Source organism: Engystomops pustulosus, chromosome 3, assembly GCF_040894005.1.
Source record: "Engystomops pustulosus chromosome 3, aEngPut4.maternal, whole genome shotgun sequence".
Taxonomy (NCBI): domain Eukaryota; kingdom Metazoa; phylum Chordata; class Amphibia; order Anura; family Leptodactylidae; genus Engystomops; species Engystomops pustulosus.
In genome coordinates, this window is record NC_092413.1 from 128,134,913 (window position 1) to 128,154,168 (window position 19,256).

Genomic DNA, 19,256 nt, shown 5'->3' on the forward strand with positions numbered 1-19,256 from the left:
TGAACCAGGCTGTCAATTAGATATATATACACATCATCCCAATAATGGGGTCCAAATAATGCTTAAGAAAAGATTATATGCAAATAAAGTGCATCGTGGATTCAATCACAGACAGTTTCACTACAACAATGTAATATAAAACACAAAGATGGTGTTACATTGTTGTAGTGAAACTGTCTGTGATTGAATCCACGATGCACTTTATTTGTATATAATCTTTTCTTAATAGCCTTGTTCATTTTTTCTATTTTTGTTTTGTCATTTACGTGAGGAATACCTTATTGAGGAGAGTCCTTTATGTTTGTCATTCCCTTCATTGGGTTTTTAAATGTTTTTATTGTCTTGTTTATGAATTAATAAATTGATATTTTCTACACATCCGCTGTTTTTCTTCTCTGGATCTGATTAGTATTTTCTGTATTATGTGACACACTGAGCATGCTGCGCATGGGTGTCCGATTTGGCGCATGGGACCCTTGCACTCGTGACTGCGGCGTGTAAGGGGTTAATGCCCGCGATCGGCAGAAACTCAGGTCGCGGGTACTAGAGACGTGTGCCAGCTGTAACATACAGCTGGCACCCCATTCTTCTGGTACCGGCTCCTGAACGGAGAAACATGACATAATAATACTGCAAATTGCGGGAACGCACCTCCCGCCATGCAGTATTATTACGTCAAATGTCGGGAAGGGGTTAACAGAGAATAAGACTCCTAAAGACATAACATAGAAGTCGGCATCAAAAAATACTGACTCTCCTGTGATGTCAGCAGTTTATATTTTTGATGACTCTGAATCTTGGGGAGAGGGACGTATTAACATCATCTCTTCTTTTTGAGGATGCATGTTTTTTAGGAGAAATAATGGACAAAACACTGATGGCTTCCTGCGCAAGTCTTAGGAGTCCTCATTGGCTGATTTTAAAAATAATGTAGTAGCCACTTGTATAGCTAGGTCTCTTGCAAAGTGGACTCGGATGAAAATCTAAAGAATAAAGCGCAGAGGGAAGCTTTATTAACTTCTCCTACGCCAGCCCACAAAGCCTCAGCCTTTATAGCTGATCGCTTCAGTTAAGTTTGTGTATATCCGCCAGATCTGTGCCCCACTCTAACTTTGTGAAGTCTAAGGACCACATGGTTGACGAATCGGAATAGAAATCTCCTTTTCAAAAAGTTTTTATTTTTTTTTTTTGGGAAACCATGAGAAAGTGATGATATCCTAAAGAGCCTCTGCAAGCACCCACCAAAAACAACCGGGGGTTAACCCTGTGATCGCTGCTGGCATCTTGTCTTCAATCGTCGCTGCCCGTGATGTCGGGGAGCAACGATCTGTTGCTATGATAGCCTTGGGTCTTACAAGGACCCTAGGCTGTATAACCTCTGATCATTCCTTACAATGTGCTGGCAGCACATTGTAATACATGATTAGTAAAACCTTTATATACTGACATACTGTAGTATGGTAGATCAATCAGACAACCTAGGGTTAAAGTACACTAGGGGGTCTGAAAAATTTGTAAAAAAAAGGAAAAAGTCATTTAAAAAAATCTATTCATCCACCTTTTCCTAGAACTGATATAAATATAAACTGTAAAAGTCAGACATTTTTGCATGCGGACATATTTATCAAAATACTAAACCACATAACGGAAAATGCCACTTTTTCGCCATTTTGTAACATATATAAATGCAATAAAAGTGGTCAGTACAGTCCTCAAAATGTAGCATTAAAAACTTTCTCATCATGCAAAAATTTACACCACAAACCGCTCTGTACATTGAAATATGAAAACATTATTAGCACCAGAAAATGGCAAATGATTTTGTCAAGGAGATATTAATTGTGAATGTATAAGATTGGTTTAACTATAGGGTAATTACAAACTTTGTTTAAATATTTGGCATCTATTGAAGCGTCCAGGCAGCTTTTATGACATCCTGGAGCTTTAAAGGGAACCTACCACCACGAATCTACCTATAAAGGTAGATCGGGTGGTAGGTGGATGTAAGGGACGTGAGGATAGCTCTTTTTAGAGCTAATCCTCACGTCCCCGCTAACTTTATGTAGACTTTATTCCCCTAATATGTAGATTTCGTTATGCGGCTACTGGGGAGTGGAGTAGCCGGCACGAGGCTACACAGCGCGGCTACTCCACGCCCCAGTAGCCACATTACTCCTCCTACCCGGTTGCTTGCGGCGCGCAGCTCCTCGTAGCTGCGCGCCCTCGTCCGACAAGCCGGCTACTGCGCATGCGCAGTAGCTCCGGCCTCGGAGCTGGGACTGCTCAGCCGTCGGCCGGCGTTCTGCGCATGCGCAGAACGCCATCATGGCGGACGAGGGCGCGCAGCTACGAGGAGCTGCACGCCGCACGCAACCGGGTAGGAGGAGTAATGTGGCTACTGGGGCGTGGAGTAGCCGCGCTGTGTAGCCTCGTGCCGGCTACTCCACGCCCCAGTAGCCGCATAACGAAATCTACATATTAGGGGAATAAAGTCTACATAAAGTTAGCGAGGACATGAGGATTAGCTCTAAAAAGAGCTATCCTCACGTCCCTTACATCCACCTACCACCCGATCTACCTTTATAGGTAGATTCGTGGTGGTAGGTTCTCTTTAACAGCCTGATAATCTCTGAACTGAAGACTGGTCTGTTCAGACCCCAAAGGACATTTGGTCTCCCTACCCCCCTCTTCTGCATCAGGATTTGGAAACAAAAGACTGTTTAAATATTCCTGGACTCTCCCCCCTCATTAAAACTTTGCCCAATCCTGAATGACCCTCTGGACTAATTAATGAATGGAAGGTTCTGAAATCTGAACCAAACTGAGAAGTTATAAAACAATATGAAATCCAAGAATTGGTGTTCACATTTTGGGGGCTGCTTGACAAGCTGAGTGTGTCCCTTATTTCTCCCACCTCCAGGGATCAGGATTTACTTTAAGTTGTAAGTTTCTGTTATTTTTCTCCCTTTTTATTTTATAACTGTTTTGCCGTGTTGTGTGTCATTTTATTTTGTAATTCTTTTGTTTTTAATATCTTTTTATGCACTGATCAACTTTTTGTAATTAAAGCTTTTCACTTTAATTTTGGTCCCTGTATGCTCTGCGAACTCCTAGCCTTGTGAAGTGTGACTGCTAGAGTGCTGAGTGTGCATGTCTAGTGGTGTGACAAGGTGACTGCCTGAGAAGCAAGAGTTGTTGTAGAGTGGGATACTTATTGGTCCCAGTATAAATGCAATAAGTGGTGGCAGCGGGTCTGGTTCTGGAGCTGTATGAGGTGTGATTTATGCTCAATTTGTGTCCTGAGTGAAAGGTGAGCGCAAGTTTGAGTAGGCTAAATTAACCCGTACAGTTGCACCCCACGTCACGTGACGACGAGGCGGCGGCGTCCTCGCCGTGACAGATTTTTTTTTCTTTGTACATGAGGTTTTCATTTTTGTAAATGTATGAAAACATTATAAGACCTATATAAATTAAATATCGCAGTGATCGTACCAACCCAAAGAATTAAGGAGACATACCATTTGGTGCAGACACTGAAAGCTGTAAAAATCAAGTATAAAAGAAAATGGTGCAAATGCGGTTTTTCACCAGTTTCAGTGCATTTTTTTTTAACTTCCCAGTACAGAACATAGAATATTAAATATTGTCACTATGAAGTGTAATTTGTTACACAAAAACAAGCTCTTACGCAGCTCTTTACATAGAAAAATAAAGTTTATAGATTTTTGAAGGTTGAAATGCAAAAACCAAAAAGGGCCTGGTTGGTAAGGGGTTAATCACGTGACTTTGCATGTTGGAGAGGGGGGCAAGCGTCAATTTACTTCTCTTGCTTGATGTCACCTCCCTCCCCACCATGGGAGAGGGATGTGACGTCACACGAGAAGTGTGAATAATTATATATTACAGGCGGTCCCCTACTTAAGAACACCCGACTTACATACGACTCCTAGTTACAAACGGACCACTGGATATTGGTAATTTTGTGTACTTTAGTCTTCGGCTACAATAAACAGCTGTAACAGTTATCACAGGTGTCTGTAATGAAAATTTATTGCTAATCCTGATTCTTATGACAACCCAACATTTTTAAATTCCAATTGTCACAGAGACCAAAAAAGTTCTGTCTGAGATTGCAATGATAAAATATACTGTTCCGACTTACATACAAATTCAACTTAAGAACAAACCTACAGTCCCTATCTTGTATGTAACCCGGGGACTGCCTGTATATTGTATAATAAACAGTCTGCATAGCCAATATACTGCATCACCGAGAAGACCCACTAGTCTTCAAGGAGTCCACTATAGAAAATTTTAAAAAGTTCAAATTGTACCCCTCCCCCTCTCCCCCCACCTTTCTCTAGAACAGAACCAAAGAAAACACAGAAATGTGTTGGTTATCTCTGCGTCCCAAATTGACTGATCTTTTAAAATGTGAAAATGATTATTCCCTGCACCGTACTCTGTAACAGGATAGAAAAAATGTCCACTTGAAGAACATCTACAACCAGGACAAAGTATTGTAAATCAAGAACACTAACATTTGTGTGGGCCCCACCTGCTCTTCTATTAGCTTCTTATGCCCTTGTTTTTAAGAAAAACATGAAATAAAGTGAAAGTCCCCTACACACCAGCATTTCCTGTACACAAAAAAAAAATAAAAAATTGTATCGCCGCATCCATAACAATCTGAAACATTATTGGACCCCGAAAAATAAGCTTTCGACCACCTCTGTCAAATAAAAAGTTGTGCATCTGAAAATATGGCAATGGTTAAAAACAAATTAGATATCCTCTATTAGATTTTCTACAGTAAATTTTAAAAAAACTTAAAAATGGGGAAAAAAAGAATATATAAATTAGGTATCATCGTAATCGTTGTGATCCATAGAATAAACATATTTTTATGATATGGTGAAAAGCCAAAAAAATGCAAAAAAACTAGAACGGATTATTTTCTTTTCCTCAATACATTCAAGAGTTAATAAAATCTCATAAGCTAAAGACCCACTGAAATGAAGTTTTTGTAAAGTGCATCTAATCTCGGAGAAAACAAGCCCTTTTATGTCCAAAAGGCCAAAAAATAGATTATTAATAAGGGGGAATGCATATCTGCTCTGAATGGCACATCTTCCCTTCAATGCCCTGGTGTGTGCCCATACAGCAGGTTACCACCACATATGGGGTATTGGCATACTTGGGAGAAATTTGGCTATGAATCTAGGTGGAGCGTTTTAGGTTATCACATTTATTTGAATTTATACCTTCATTTAGGCAAAAAATGTAAAATGTCAAAATTGCACCCGATTTAGTTTTAACCCCTGTGAAACTTTTAAAAGGTTAAGAAACTTCATGAACGTTGTTTTACATACATTGAGGGGTGTAGTTTCTAAAACGGGTTAATTTATGGGGATGTACTGTACTATTATTTAGGCCTCTCAAATTGACTTGAAAGCTGAGCAGGTCCATCAAAAGTATTATTTTGCATTTTTATGAAAATGTGAAAAATCACACCGAAGCCTCGTAACATTCTACAAAAATAAGATTATGCATAAAGAAACCTTCCAACATAAGACAGACATTTTGTAATGTTTCAAGTTATTTTGATGTTATGACTGTGGCCAAAAATTTTTAATTGAATTTTTTGAATCTTTACCAAATATACAAATATCGCCCAAACATGAAGGGCAATAAGAAAAAAAATCTTAATCATTTGACAATGCTGAAGCTTTCCAAAGCTATAACTACTTACAGTTATTTGAAAAAAAGCCCCTTTTAAGAACATTTATCCGTTGGGAATTTACCTTTTTCATTTTTCAACATGAACAAATTCAAGAAAAAAAGAACAATACAATGTTAATCTGCAATATATGTTCTGCTTTAAGCTCCAACTGCCTCCTACACTTTTAGTAACAACAGTATTCATTATTCCTATGTAAACATGTTGTTGTTCCTTTGTTGGCTCTTGGAAGCAGCCATTTAATTTTTTTTTTCCATCAAGGCTGCTGTTCTACAAACAAGCCCCTTAGGACCAATGGGAAATGCAGCACCTGCTACTTGGCTTTGTTAATAAAGTGTGAGGGGAGGGTACAGTTATAGCTTATGCTGCCTGTGTTTTATTTATTGCCACCACTTGATCACATCCTAATGTCAGGACAATTCCAAAAGGCATAAGTTCATGATATACCAAATAACAATGAGTCTGCAGTAAAATTATCAGTTTTAGTCGTTAAAAAGGATCTTTCGACCCCCTTCACCAAACCATTTTGCATAATAGAAAGGGGTTGTTTGGATTTATAAAATGTATATCAGGCCTGCGAGGGGGGGCTAACAAAACACTTAGTCCCATACTTGCATGCTCTGGTGCTCCCGTTGTCCTGGCACACCACCCGTGTTTAGAAAGGCAGGTGCTCCCATCCTACCACTGCCATCCGCCTGATAAAGCATCACTTTTAATGTATATCCGGTATGTGGAAATAGTCTGTATGGGGGCACAGCAGTGACAGGCGGCAGCGCTGGTCAATGGTAGTGCTGGAGGCAAGTATAAGATTTGTTTTTTTTTGTTTTTTTTTTGTTTGCTACAGGAATTGCGCCCTAGATAACCAAAAAACACTGCTATTGCGCTCCCTTTGCAGCCGCATAGACACCGTGGTCAATTTCCATATATGAAATTCAACTACGGTCGTCAAGAGTACTTTTGATGCAATGTCTTTCTGTGGCGCACCGTCAGAAGTTTGTAGGACATCACATCTTGCTACTCCCCCGGCTGGGCTGTTAACGTGGCCCAAACCTGGGACTAACACCTAGAACTAGAAAAGCTGCGATCCCGGTTGTTAAATATTAGAAAGTTCCTGCAGTTCCAGTAGTCTAAGGTTGCTTTGCCAGTATTGTTTTCTTTTAAGCTACTACATGAAATGGTTCCATTGCATTTTGGCAATGGGTGAAAAACTCCACAAAACACGTGTTTCATCCTAAATTCAAGCATTTAATATCGCACATTTTTAATGTTAATTATGATGATTAACCGTGCATAATGCAGGTTGTTACTTGCCAAACTTACACCTTTAGGAAAAAACGCATGTGCGTTTGGTGGTTCAATAAACACAAAGGATTTCCCTTTTTAAATGTTTCCAATGTTTTTTTTTGTCATACGTTATCTCTGTGCACAATTAAAGATTTTATTTTCCCATTTTAAGAGATGCAATATGTATTTGTGTCTTGAGGTTCATATTTGAATATCAAACTGAATCATGTGAACACTGCCTCAGGCTAGGTATGTGTGTACACGCAGTCATTGTGTTGGGGGACATAACACGGTGAATGGGATTTTTAAATAGTTAAGCCTACATTCACCCACCTGAGCTGCTTCTCTCTTCTTGTGAGAAATCAATATTTTAATTTTGCTTGTGTGGCCTGCATCTGTGTGGCATCTGTTTCTCACTGATCATAAACTGTAGTCTTAATGATCCGTCAAAACTGGTTCAGATTTAGGGCATGCTCTACCATTTTTTGATTTTGAGTTTTCCAAATAAAATACATATAACACTAAATAATAAAGAACATAATGTGCAGCACATCAGGTGTATTAAACAGGACAAGAAAAAAGATACTTATGGGATTTTGCCATTCCATAATCCAGTGTATACAGAAAGAAGTCAATAGGACAGGGGATGACCGAGGTATCTCTACATACATACATACATACATACATACATAATATACCATTAAGCAGCTATAGCAAACCTTGAGGCGTCACAGCCTGAAGCTGCGTTCACAGATGGCGTTTATGCTGTTTACTGAATTAATTGGGGCTTCATAGACATAGTGGAGAGAGGTAAAAAACTGTATAATTGACCTCCTGAAGGTTCTGGTTTACGGATGGCTTCCGTGCAGACATTTCTGGCTGGTAGGGAATTGGCTGCAGCATATCTCATAACCACTGACAATCTGTGGTCTCAGTGATGTAAACAAGATATGTTAGGTACGCCCTTTTTTTTTTTTTTTTTTTTTTTTTTAAAGCTGAAAATTGTTTCCCCCCACATCCCCATAAAATCAGCTCTATCTTGTGTTCTTCTGTCCTCACTTATCTCTACTCCTTCTCACATTCAGCACTTCATGTCATCTATGGTACTAACATATGCAAAATCTACCCTGAGTAAATATCTGATCAGATGGATTGACAGCATGCCTCCATGGACTTCTACTCCTCCCCATGTATACATGGAGGCATAGGGGGCACAATTACTTACCTGGTCCCTGCGCAATCCCCGATCCTGAATGTCCGACGAGGATGAAATCTGCTGGGATTCACTACCAGCGTGCGCCCGATATCCTGCATCTGTCGCTTCCCCGATCAGGTCCGCCAGAGGTCACCTTCTTCTTCCCGGTGCATGTAATTGCGTGTCTTGCAACACAATTTTAAATGTTAAATCCTGCCCGCTGTCCGAATCCGTCGGATCATCCATGGGCCCACCCCTGATTTGTGTGGCGTGAAAGCCGCAACGCGATTGCGACACAATCCGATTGCGTGCAACGCAATCGCCGGGAAACCTGATGAAAATGTGGCCGCAGGACCTTAGTAAATAAGCCCCATAGTGGGATTTCTTGTGATCGAATATCTTACAAATTGACTCCATGTATGTATCTGTTTTGGTTACATGAAATGTTGATTGGTGAAAAGGAGTAGCAATAAGTGAGGACACTCCCCCTTGCTCAATCTGGCTTTTGCCAGGTATGATAACAAAGTTGATTTTATGTGTATGTGAGGAAAAATGTGGTGACAGGTTTTCTTTAAAAGTATACCTGCCTCCCTGCTAGCAACCTGCATCTAATCATGGGGGTGTCCCAATTCCTGTGTTATCATCATTAGCTCCTTGCAGCTCTCTCTCTCTGCTCTGCCCTCCATCCCCCTCACTTCATCCCAATGTGAGCTGACCCTGTCCTCTGGCTTGTGTCGGGGAAGGGAGAGAAAGCTGTGAGAAGATAATGAAGACACAGGAACTTTTATGCCCCCATGACTCAATCCAGTTTCCTGGCAGGGAGCCAGGTATACTTTTATATACTTTTAAAAGTGATTGGACGCAGTATTGTTTATTATAATAGCACTTTGGTATTAAATTGTTTTTAATTAATACCTACCCAGGCTCCTGAGGGATTCTCTGGAATTTCTGGAGAACACCATTTAAAGGGGTTTGCCCACAAAAGAAATTTCAATCCTCTAGTGATGCTTACACAATAAAGATAATTTTTAACACCTTACTGTACAATTGTACTAAGTTTTATTGCCGTTTTAGCTTCGATCACTGTGATGGTCAGAGTGAAATCCCAGGATGTGGACGGGGACTCTCTAAGCAGACACATTACGATCCCTGTAGTGCTGTGTGCTGACAATGTGTTTTAGATTATCAGGGTGCTGGTTTATATATCCGATCTGATGTGGCTCCCTTCCACCAGATAAAGAACTTATGTAGCTGTATCTTTTAGCTCTCCTCACTGCTGCTGTAGTTTGCCAGCAGAAAGTCGGTGTGTGAGCTCCATCCTGGAATGCCGGGGGAGGGGCCGCTGCAGGGAGTAAAGGGAGATGAGCTCCGCTTCACGAGATAGCTGCTGACCCTATAGTCAGAAGATACAGGGTCAGAAACCAGTGGCAACTGAAATGGTGTACACTAGGACAGATAGAGACAGGTAGGAATTATATCTGTGAAATGCTGTATTTTTGTTAATAACATTGAATTAGAGAAATTGTTATTTTGTTATCCTGAGTATATTTAAGAAACTTGTCTTCGTGGATATACCCCTTTTTAATGTACTTTTATCACCTGCTCCTTTCAATTTGGCGCAAAAATAATTGTCTTAAAATGTTTAGGTACATCTGTCAACCTCTGTCGGCTTAAAATGCCCAGTGGGACAGTAAACTTTTTAAAAATTTCTTTTGGGGTCTGCCTCATTTGCTGTATGAAAAGCACCAATATCATCAATTGAGGGGCAGGATTCCAAATCTCCACAATAATCATAGTTAAAGGGGATTTCTACTTTCAGCAAATAATTGATATGGTTTGTGTAAGGAAAAGTTATACAATTTTTCCAGGATACTTTCTGTATCAATTCCTCTCCATTTTTCTAGAACTCTGCTTGCTGTCCTTATAGTGAATAGAAATCTGGTGATGTGAGGGACACGCAGGTGCACAAGCTGTTACTATCACAGAGAGTAATAGGAGTTGTGTGATACTCATGGCTTGCGCACCTCTCTGACATTGCATTGCCGTGGATAGATTTCGGTCCACTGGAAGCTTTTTATTGCAGAACAGCAAGTAGACATCTAGAAAACTGAGGGATTGATACAGAAAGTGTATTGGAAAATTGGCTAACTTTTCCTTAACCTCTTAGCCATAAAACAAGTAACAGCCGTGTGTGTGTGTGGACACGTCTCTGTACTCAGGAGAAATTGCATAACAAATTTTAGGATGGGTTTTCTCTCTTTATCTTTTGGAAATGTGTTTAATTTTAGGGATAAATGAGCGTATTACTGAACATAATGAAACAAAAGTGGATCCTCCTTTGATTTCAATATTTAAACTGATGTGAATCAGTAATGTGTGTGACCCACCATATGCTTGTATGAACTCCCACCAGTGTCTGGATGTGTGACAAATAAAAGGGCAGATGTTAAAGAGAACCTGTGAAGCTTATTAAACCCCTAAACTAAATATATTTTCATAAATTGCCATTAGAAAGTATTTCTCCTATATACATGACTGACAGCCTGTATAATGATGTCAGGTATAATGGTGTAATGGCTCCTTCATGTGCTTCCTGGTGCTGTCGGCCACACCCCCTGCAGACTGTGTGTGTATGAGATACTCCTATACACATGACTGACAGGCTGTATAATGTGGTTTGAGGTATAATGGTGTAATGGCTCCTCCATGTGCTTCCTAGGGGTTCGCAGCCATGCCCCCTGCAGCCTGTGTGTGTATAGGAGGGATACAACAGCTCCAGGCAGCCATGTTAGAGCAGAACATGTCAGGTACATACGTAGCTGATGTCTGTGTTTCACAAATGTGTATTAGGAGGGACAGCATGTAAAGCACAGACACTAGCAATGCTTTACTATACATTACACACAGACATGAGCAGGGGGAGGAGAGGGGAGGGGTAATGGGTGACATCACTGCCTCTTACCATGTGACCAGCCTCATTTACATAATAAAGATTTTAGAATGATTAATGTATGAATTGACTAGATAAAGGCTTGGATGGAATCCTTGTGAACTGCTCCAACAGGTAGTAGTGACAGGACTAGTGACAGACCTGATGACTGGTGTCCTTTCAGCACTTGTGGCACTTTTTGGATGCATTGGCTGCTCATGATTATAAGCACTTTGCCTTCATGGTGGCCTTTTCTGACAGTATCCTGATGAAAGAACTTTTCTAGGACTGTGCTGGGTTTATTCCTTTCGTATGGTTTTGTCGGACTCCTCAAATCTTCCTCACAAAATATGTTTATGACCATGTAAAGAACTGAAGTACTTATGCAATCCAAGTGCGCACTAGCAAAATGATGGCAAATTAGAATATCATCATGGGTGGTCATTAGTGACCATGGTCTAAGGCAGGGGTGCACAACCTTTTTGGGCCCAAGGGCCGCATCGTGATACCGTTACCCTTCACGGGGCCGCTCTATTAACAAAAACCCTAGACGCGCCAAAAACCACAGTACAGAGTAAATGCCCCCCAGAAACCACTACTGCATAATACTGCATTTGTGTAATAAGTAACTTAGACCTCAGCGACTACAATATAGCACACAAACAAGATGATATTAATGATGGTGGAAGTTGTCTGAACCCATGCAGCAGGTAATTGTGAATAACTGCCTGCACACAGGGGCTCTGGTAGACTTCAGTATTGTGCCCTCCCTGCAGCCACCCAGATATTCATACTTATCTGCTGCACAGAATATAACTACTTTAATACTGCCCATATGTACAAGAATATAACTATTATAATAATAATACCCCTATGTATAAGGATATAACTACTATAATACTGCCCCTATGTACAAGAATGGAACTACTATAATACTGCCCCCTATGTACAAGAATATAACTATAATACTGCCCCCTATGCACAAGAATAGAACTTCTATAATATTGCTCTCTATGTACAAGAAAAGAACTACTATAATACAGCCCCTAATGTACAAGAATAGAACTACTATAATCCTGTCCCCTATGTACAAGAATATAACTACTATAATACTTCCCCTATGTACAGGATATAACTACTATAACACTGCTCTCTATGTACAAGAATAGAACTACTATAATACTGCCCCCTATGTACAAGAATAGAACTACTATAACAATGCTCCATATGATACTGCCCCCTATGTACAAGAATAGAACTACTATAATACTCCCCCCAGTTCTAGTTCCCCGCAGGAGGCTGTATAGAGGAGAAGCCAAATGGTCATGTGATGATGACAACATCACAGGTCCTTGAGTTTCCCAGCAGGACAGGTCCTCAAGGAGTGTGTGCTTACTGCAATCGGCAAAAACGGAATGCAATCCTGGCTTTGCTTCTATACTGGAAGCTGCAGGCAGCAGGACGTGGGGCGCAACCTGAGGTACAGCGGGGCCATGGGTTGTGCACCCCTGGTCTAAGGTGTTTAAAAGCCTAAATTTTAAGTCAAGGATTTGATGATGGCAGTGCTATTACAAATTATTCTTGAGGTTTTTCTGCTAGGGAGTCAGGGGAAGCTCTATAAAAAGAACATCAAGTTTATGACATTACTTTTGATAGACTGTGAAGGAAGACCTCTATAATACGGATTTTTCATACTAAAAATAGCAGCTGTTTTATATAAGACAAAACCTTTTATGCTGTTTTTTTTTTTTTTTCCTCTTCTTCTTTTAATTTTATTTTTAGGTAAAATATTACAGACACTTGGCACCAGACCATTTACTGCAAGTATGTCAAAGAGTAGGACCACTCCTCGAAAAAGAGATTCCTCAAAGTGTTCCTGGCGTTTTAACACTATTAGGAGCTGGCCGTCAGTCTTTGCTGCGCACAAACAGAAGTATGAAAACACTGAAAAACCTTCACACTGAGTGGAATAAAATAAAATGTATTTTGGTGATATGATTTGTTTTTTTCATTCATAGGCTGCAAGCATGTTGTGTGGAAGGGCTCTGCTCTTGCAGCTTTACATTGTGGAAGACCTCCAGAGTCGCCAATAAACTATGGCAGCCCACCAAACTTGGGTGAGTACAAAGGATAGAAAAAGTAACATTTTAGTTGTGTATACCTCAGCAGCTAGAACCGGTCAGCCTCTTTGTGTAGCTGTAAATGGTTTGGATGAAAAATATTGCTGTAAACTGATGGACTGCATGCTGGTTTTCCTGGTCTTGACTGGCATTTAGTATAGGCGGTACTCTAAATGTTATGTTCCTGCTGTATAAATATGGTGCAGAACTGGTGCTTCTATTGGCATCAGAGCCTGTCACACTCTTGGCTCATTATATTAAAAAAATCATATGCAAACTAGCTGAAAAGGGTCTTTTTGGGTGACAGAAGGTTTGCTGAAGGGGTAAAGGTTACACGTCGCTTCAAACACCATTATCTTTGGCTCTATAGTGCCACTTAAAAACATAAACAGCAATTAGATCTTTATTTTTCCTTTATCTCCAATAACTCACAGGACTACAAGCGAAGAAATGTTTATTTCTTTTTCCTTTTTATATTTCGCTTAATTGGCACCTGAAAAAAACATAGCGTTACTACAAGCCGAAAAACTTTAGCTGAAATACTGCAGGAGTAATGATGTACGTGTAGTATACAATAATAGTCCAATAGCGAAGAATTCTGCACAAGGTCAACGTCCTTAATAACCCCATCCCAACATATAACATATAACCATATCTATCCTGGTCAAGTGGGATAGAGGGAGCATAATAAGTAAAGGGAAAAAATAGAAAAAGGAAATAAATAGCAATCTAGTGCCTGCACGTATAGAAATACTTCCAAGCACCACCGCCACATAATAAAGAATATAATTTACTACAATCATTGTAAAGAAAGAAGGCCCAGAAGCGCCTCCCTAAGACGGTGAACATTTAAACTGGGTATCCGGGGAAGAGCACCAGGAGCCTGACATCTTCTGGAATTTATCAGGACAGCCATGATGTTTGTAAACTATATTCTCATATGGCAGGGTCAGGTGGCGCTCCCCATCCAGCCTCTCAACATGACTCTTCACTTTTAAAAAAATGGATCTTGTCAGCTAATTTTGCTTATGACTTTGAAGGTGCGGTGGCTGTGAATAGTACTGCTGGTGTAACATTGGACTAAACAGACTTTGGGTGGGATCTGTAATGAGCATGCAGTGTTTTGCATTGTTGACTTTCATTCCATTGGAAACGCATATGATATTGCCTCCAGGTGTTGGCATTGTGTTCCTAAACACAACGCAAGTGCCACAAATCTACTGTATATACTTGAGTATATGTTTTTCAGCACAAAACCCAAACTCGGTTTATACGCGAGTTTATAAAAAAATATACTCAATACTCACCTTTCCGATGCTCGTCGTCTTGCTTCAGGCAAAGTGAGTATTGAGTTTATTTTTTATCGTGTTTGCTATATACTGGGAGCGGGCTGGTTGCCTATATACTGGGGACGCATTTTTTATCCAGGAACAGACCCTTCACATCTCTGTTACATGAAACACAGAAATGAGGCATAATAGAAATATCTGCAGCTGGTCCGTGTGTTTAACCGATTTTTGGCTCACAATAACTGATGCAAAAAACGGGTGAACTAACTGTGATGTGGACTGGCCCTTAGGTCAAAGGCATACTACAGTGGTTGGTCCGTGACCTTGCACTGTGCATTTCATGGACTGACCACAGTACATAGCTCAGGACTCTGGGCATGATAGTCACATATGAGAAGTCCCTTCTACCATACAAAACAGGAGCGCTTAACTGTAATCATAATAGTCGATCCGTGAAATCTGTCCAGATAAGAACCACCGTTTTGTGCTGCTGACCTGTCCGGGTCTAACTCATCATTTTTGTTTCAAAGTCTCATAATCTCTTCAGAGCTATCCTAACAAAAGATAAGCAGACAAGCTATCGGTTTGTTTTCTTTTTGTTTTATATTGGGTTTTATCAGTGCCTAATTAAATCATTTAAAAATTCTATTTGCTGTTATTTGTCTACAGTGTACCAAATGTGATTGCAATGGTTTCATTTGTATTGCAGCAAGTACACTCTTTTCAAGAAAACTTAATGGAAAGTACAAGTTTCAAACGCTAGTTCCCACTGCTGTTTATCAGCATATGAAGATGCATAAGCGGATTTTGGGTCACCTCTCCTCTGTTTACTGTGTAACATTTGATCGGACGGGTAGAAGGATATTTACAGTAGGTCTGCTTTTAATATTAATATGGTTAGAACTGTTTGGATTGTGCTTGCGTTATTGAAATATTTGTACACCCAAAAATAGTTACTGTGCGGTGATGCCCACTCATGCTTTAATTTTATTTCTACATTATGTTATGTCTAATGTAATAGGGCTCTGATGACTGCCTTGTGAAAATATGGTCGACAGATGATGGTCGTCTACTTGCTACGTTACGAGGACATGCTGCAGAAATATCTGACATGGCTGTGAATTATGAAAACACAATGATTGCTGCTGGTAGCTGTGACAAAATGATCAGAATCTGGTGTTTAAGAACATGTGCACCACTGGCCATTCTACAGGGTCATAGTGCTTCTATCACGTCGCTACAGGTAATAAAGTACTTTCAACATCTGCAAGCAGATCTGTGAGGTCTCCGAGGCTAGTCTAAGGCTACATGTGCACTGCCGTGTGCTGTGCCGTGATTTGGCTGCCATTGTGATTAACAGAGGCCATTCACATTGTTTCACCGCATGTTGTCCAAGGCGGGTAGCCGCACCTCAAAAGATAGGGCAGGTCCTCTTCATTCTCTGATTTGCACTTCACCCAATGGAGAGGTGAGGAGAGACTCGCAGCACACGTCTACTGCTATGGCAATGTGTATGTAGCCTTGAGGGTCAAGGTTCTGAAGGACTGTGAATGCCACTTTTATTAGATCAGAGGTTAGCTGTGTTTATACGTATGTTCATACATGTTCATGTGTTTCAATCTTGCAGTTCTCACCCCTGTGCAGTGGGTCTAAGCGATACCTCTCTTCAACTGGAGCAGATGGAACTATTTGTTTCTGGCTTTGGGATGCAGGGACTCTAAAGTTTAAGTAAGACACTTGTGTTGCCCATTTACCATTTTCCTAAATACTTATTGTTTCCATGTGTCATGAGTTTGTTTTGTGAGGTGATTGTACATATCCAGTAGCGTGATATGTGAACAGTAATGAACTATTCAGAGTCTTTAAACGAGTGTTTAAAAATATATATATATATTAAAAATGTTTAAATGTAAGATTTCAGATACTTCAGATATATTGACAAATCCTTTGGTGAACCGTCAACTAAATATTTTCTTCTTTTTTACTCATCCAGCCCTCGGCCTACGAAGTACACAGAGCGACCTCGCCCAGGAGTTCAAATGATTTGTTCCTCATTTAGCTCTGGTAACATAATTTTTTTTTTCATTGCAAGCCTTGTTTGCAGCAGCCCCTCCTTAATATTATGTTAAGCGTACATGAAAACATCACAGGATTGTGTCTTCAACATTGCACCACCCTCCTTTAGTATTAAAGGGGTATTCTCGTCTGGGCATTCACATTCAGTTTGATAAATCTGCCATATATAAACATTTCTTCAATTAGATGTTATTAAAAAAAAATGTTCCTGTGTGAAGATAATTTCTCATAAATGTAGTCATTTTGTCCCTTAGAAACGAGATAGCTTCCTCGGATACGGCTACCTCTGCCTGAGAGATTGCACAAATAAACAAAAAGGCTTTGTATATGAAGTGTCTGGGAGTTACTGCACGTCCCACAGCCATCCTGTGGTAATGATCGCTGAATCCAGGAGGTCAGGCAGCGCTCAATAGTGCATGTCTGGCCACTGCTGCCAGAGTAAGACGTGGTCGTAACCGAGGAAGCCATCTCGTTTCTAAGGGACAACATGGCTATGTTTATAGGAAATTATCTTCACACAGGAACATTTTTTTAAATAACATCCAATTGAAATAATGTTTATATATGGAAGATTAGTGAAACTGAATGTGAGTGCCCAGACGAGAATACCCCTTTAAGGCCGACTTCTATTTTCATTACCATGTGTACCCCTTTGAGAATGGCCTTATTCCAGTAACAAGTCCCAGGTCTTCTAGGGCAACCCCCTCTCCCCCCAGTGCTCATAGTTTTTCCTTGTTGAGAGTCTTCCCAGCTTTTCTCCATTGGTTCCTCTTTGTGTTCGCTAGCCCCTTATGATTCGGAGCGCTATATGCATATTCTATTGAGTCCTCTACAGTATAGTATATGCATGCAGAGGTCGCACTAACTTTTTTGGCAGAGTAAAAATACTCCTCTTGGCATTTCTGAAGAGTATTTTTAGTCAAGGAAGAGTATGGAATACATTTGGTAATGTATTGCAAACACATCGTGCCTAAAGGATGACTAAACACATGTGCATTCTCATAAATAACTTAAATAACTTTAAAAGGGTTCTCTGAGTTCAATAAAAAATCTTTAGGTAGCCCGCGGGGTGCTGTAAAAAAACAACTTAGTTTTGCCTCTTCCTGCGGTCCAGTTTTCCCAAGCTGCTGTCCTTCAGTACTGTGCCGTTTGTTTACAGAGGCAGGCACGCTCTCATCGGGCAACTTTCACCTGCCCAGCATGCCCACATGTGCCAGTAGTTGATGCACATTGAAATGAATGCTTGGACAGGGGATGGGTGGACATTCCAGGCGGGCGGAAGTTGATGGATTGGAGCCTGCCTGCTTCTGTAAACAAAGGCACTGCACTGATGGACAGCAGTGGAGGAACGGGAGTGTAGGAAATGGTAAGTATAATTTTAGGGGGGTTTTTTTTGCAGCACCTTGCAGGCTACCTGAGGATCTTTTTATAAACTTTGACAACCCCTTTAAGTCAATGATAATCCTTACCATGGCAAAACGTGGTCACTCTTGTAACAATGCACATTTGTTTTTGCCTGCAGCGTTGTCGATTCATTTTCAAGTACAGTGAAAACGCACCTTGTAAATACAACTTAAGTGCTCATTCACACTACCTTCTGGGGAACGTATGTAAGGCTACTAGCTTGCGGCCATATATATGTCCCTCATAGCTTGCTCCATCTTTTGTCGTATATATGGTGATGCGGCTACTATTTTCTATGGAAAGGGGTGGGGGCAAGCAGCGCTCACCCCCTCCTCCTCTCCCTTGCGTAGCATAGTGGGCACACTTTAGTATGAATGTAGCCTAAGGCTGCTTTCTAATGAATTTGTGCAATGCCTGGGCCGGGACCAGCATATGTTCTACTGGAGAGGCCGCGTGAAGTGGGCTGCTCACCCCCTCTCCCATAGGGATGCTGGGCTGTAATTACCGGAAAAGATAGATCATGTGTGGCATAGGCGGCTGTGGGGACAGATATCTGGCCGTAAATTTAGCAGCTGGATATATGTCCCCACAATGTTCGTGTGCATGGGGCCTAAGATGTAGCAACATTTGGAGAGAGGAAGATCTGGACCACACATCCACTCACTACACACAGTACAGTACAGTACAATACAGTAAAGCTTTATTGATCCCTTAGGAAATTGTGGTGTACACTATACAACGATCTATTGTCGCTAGGCTACACTAACAAAACTAAACGTTCTTGGTTACATTTTGATCAAATTGTAGAAATTTTTTATTGGGTCTTTATGCTATTGGGACAGCATAACATGGTGGTATTTATTTAAAAATAAAAAATTACAAATGGCACTACTCCAAGATTCAAGGTCTGTGAGCAGCTGAAAGGTCCTGGTGTACAAGTGCTGCTCTTTTTTCCTAGATAAATAGATTTTTACCTAGAATGTCTGGCTACATCTGTACTTTATATACATGATATAACACTTCCATATATATAATCCTGCCTGACCAGCAGGCTGTTGCAGATCTTGCACTGACGTGACTACTCACTTCATTTCAGCCCTTAGTCACAAGCCTCCAGTTCCCTGGTTGACCTGTGGCCAAATTTTCCTCTAGGTTAGCTCCCGCCTGGTGCAGTGACATTGGCATTTAGGGTGGCCGTGGTTTCTGGTAGCTCTGCCAA

The 19,256-nt window shown here is 40.6% G+C and overlaps 1 protein-coding gene across 2 annotated transcripts in view; it reads left to right on the top strand.

Annotated features, from left to right (window-relative positions):
* The window catches only part of PHIP (pleckstrin homology domain interacting protein), a 68,931-nt gene that overhangs the window by 12,599 nt on the left and 37,076 nt on the right, over positions 1 to 19,256 (top strand). For both annotated transcript variants that reach the window (XM_072142079.1, XM_072142080.1), the window contains exons 5-10: positions 12,931 to 13,081; positions 13,167 to 13,265; positions 15,267 to 15,427; positions 15,579 to 15,800; positions 16,185 to 16,285; positions 16,551 to 16,621. In XM_072142079.1, coding sequence (XP_071998180.1) covers positions 12,931 to 13,081; positions 13,167 to 13,265; positions 15,267 to 15,427; positions 15,579 to 15,800; positions 16,185 to 16,285; positions 16,551 to 16,621 — 805 coding nt within the window. The remainder of the gene's footprint in view (positions 1 to 12,930; positions 13,082 to 13,166; positions 13,266 to 15,266; positions 15,428 to 15,578; positions 15,801 to 16,184; positions 16,286 to 16,550; positions 16,622 to 19,256) is intronic.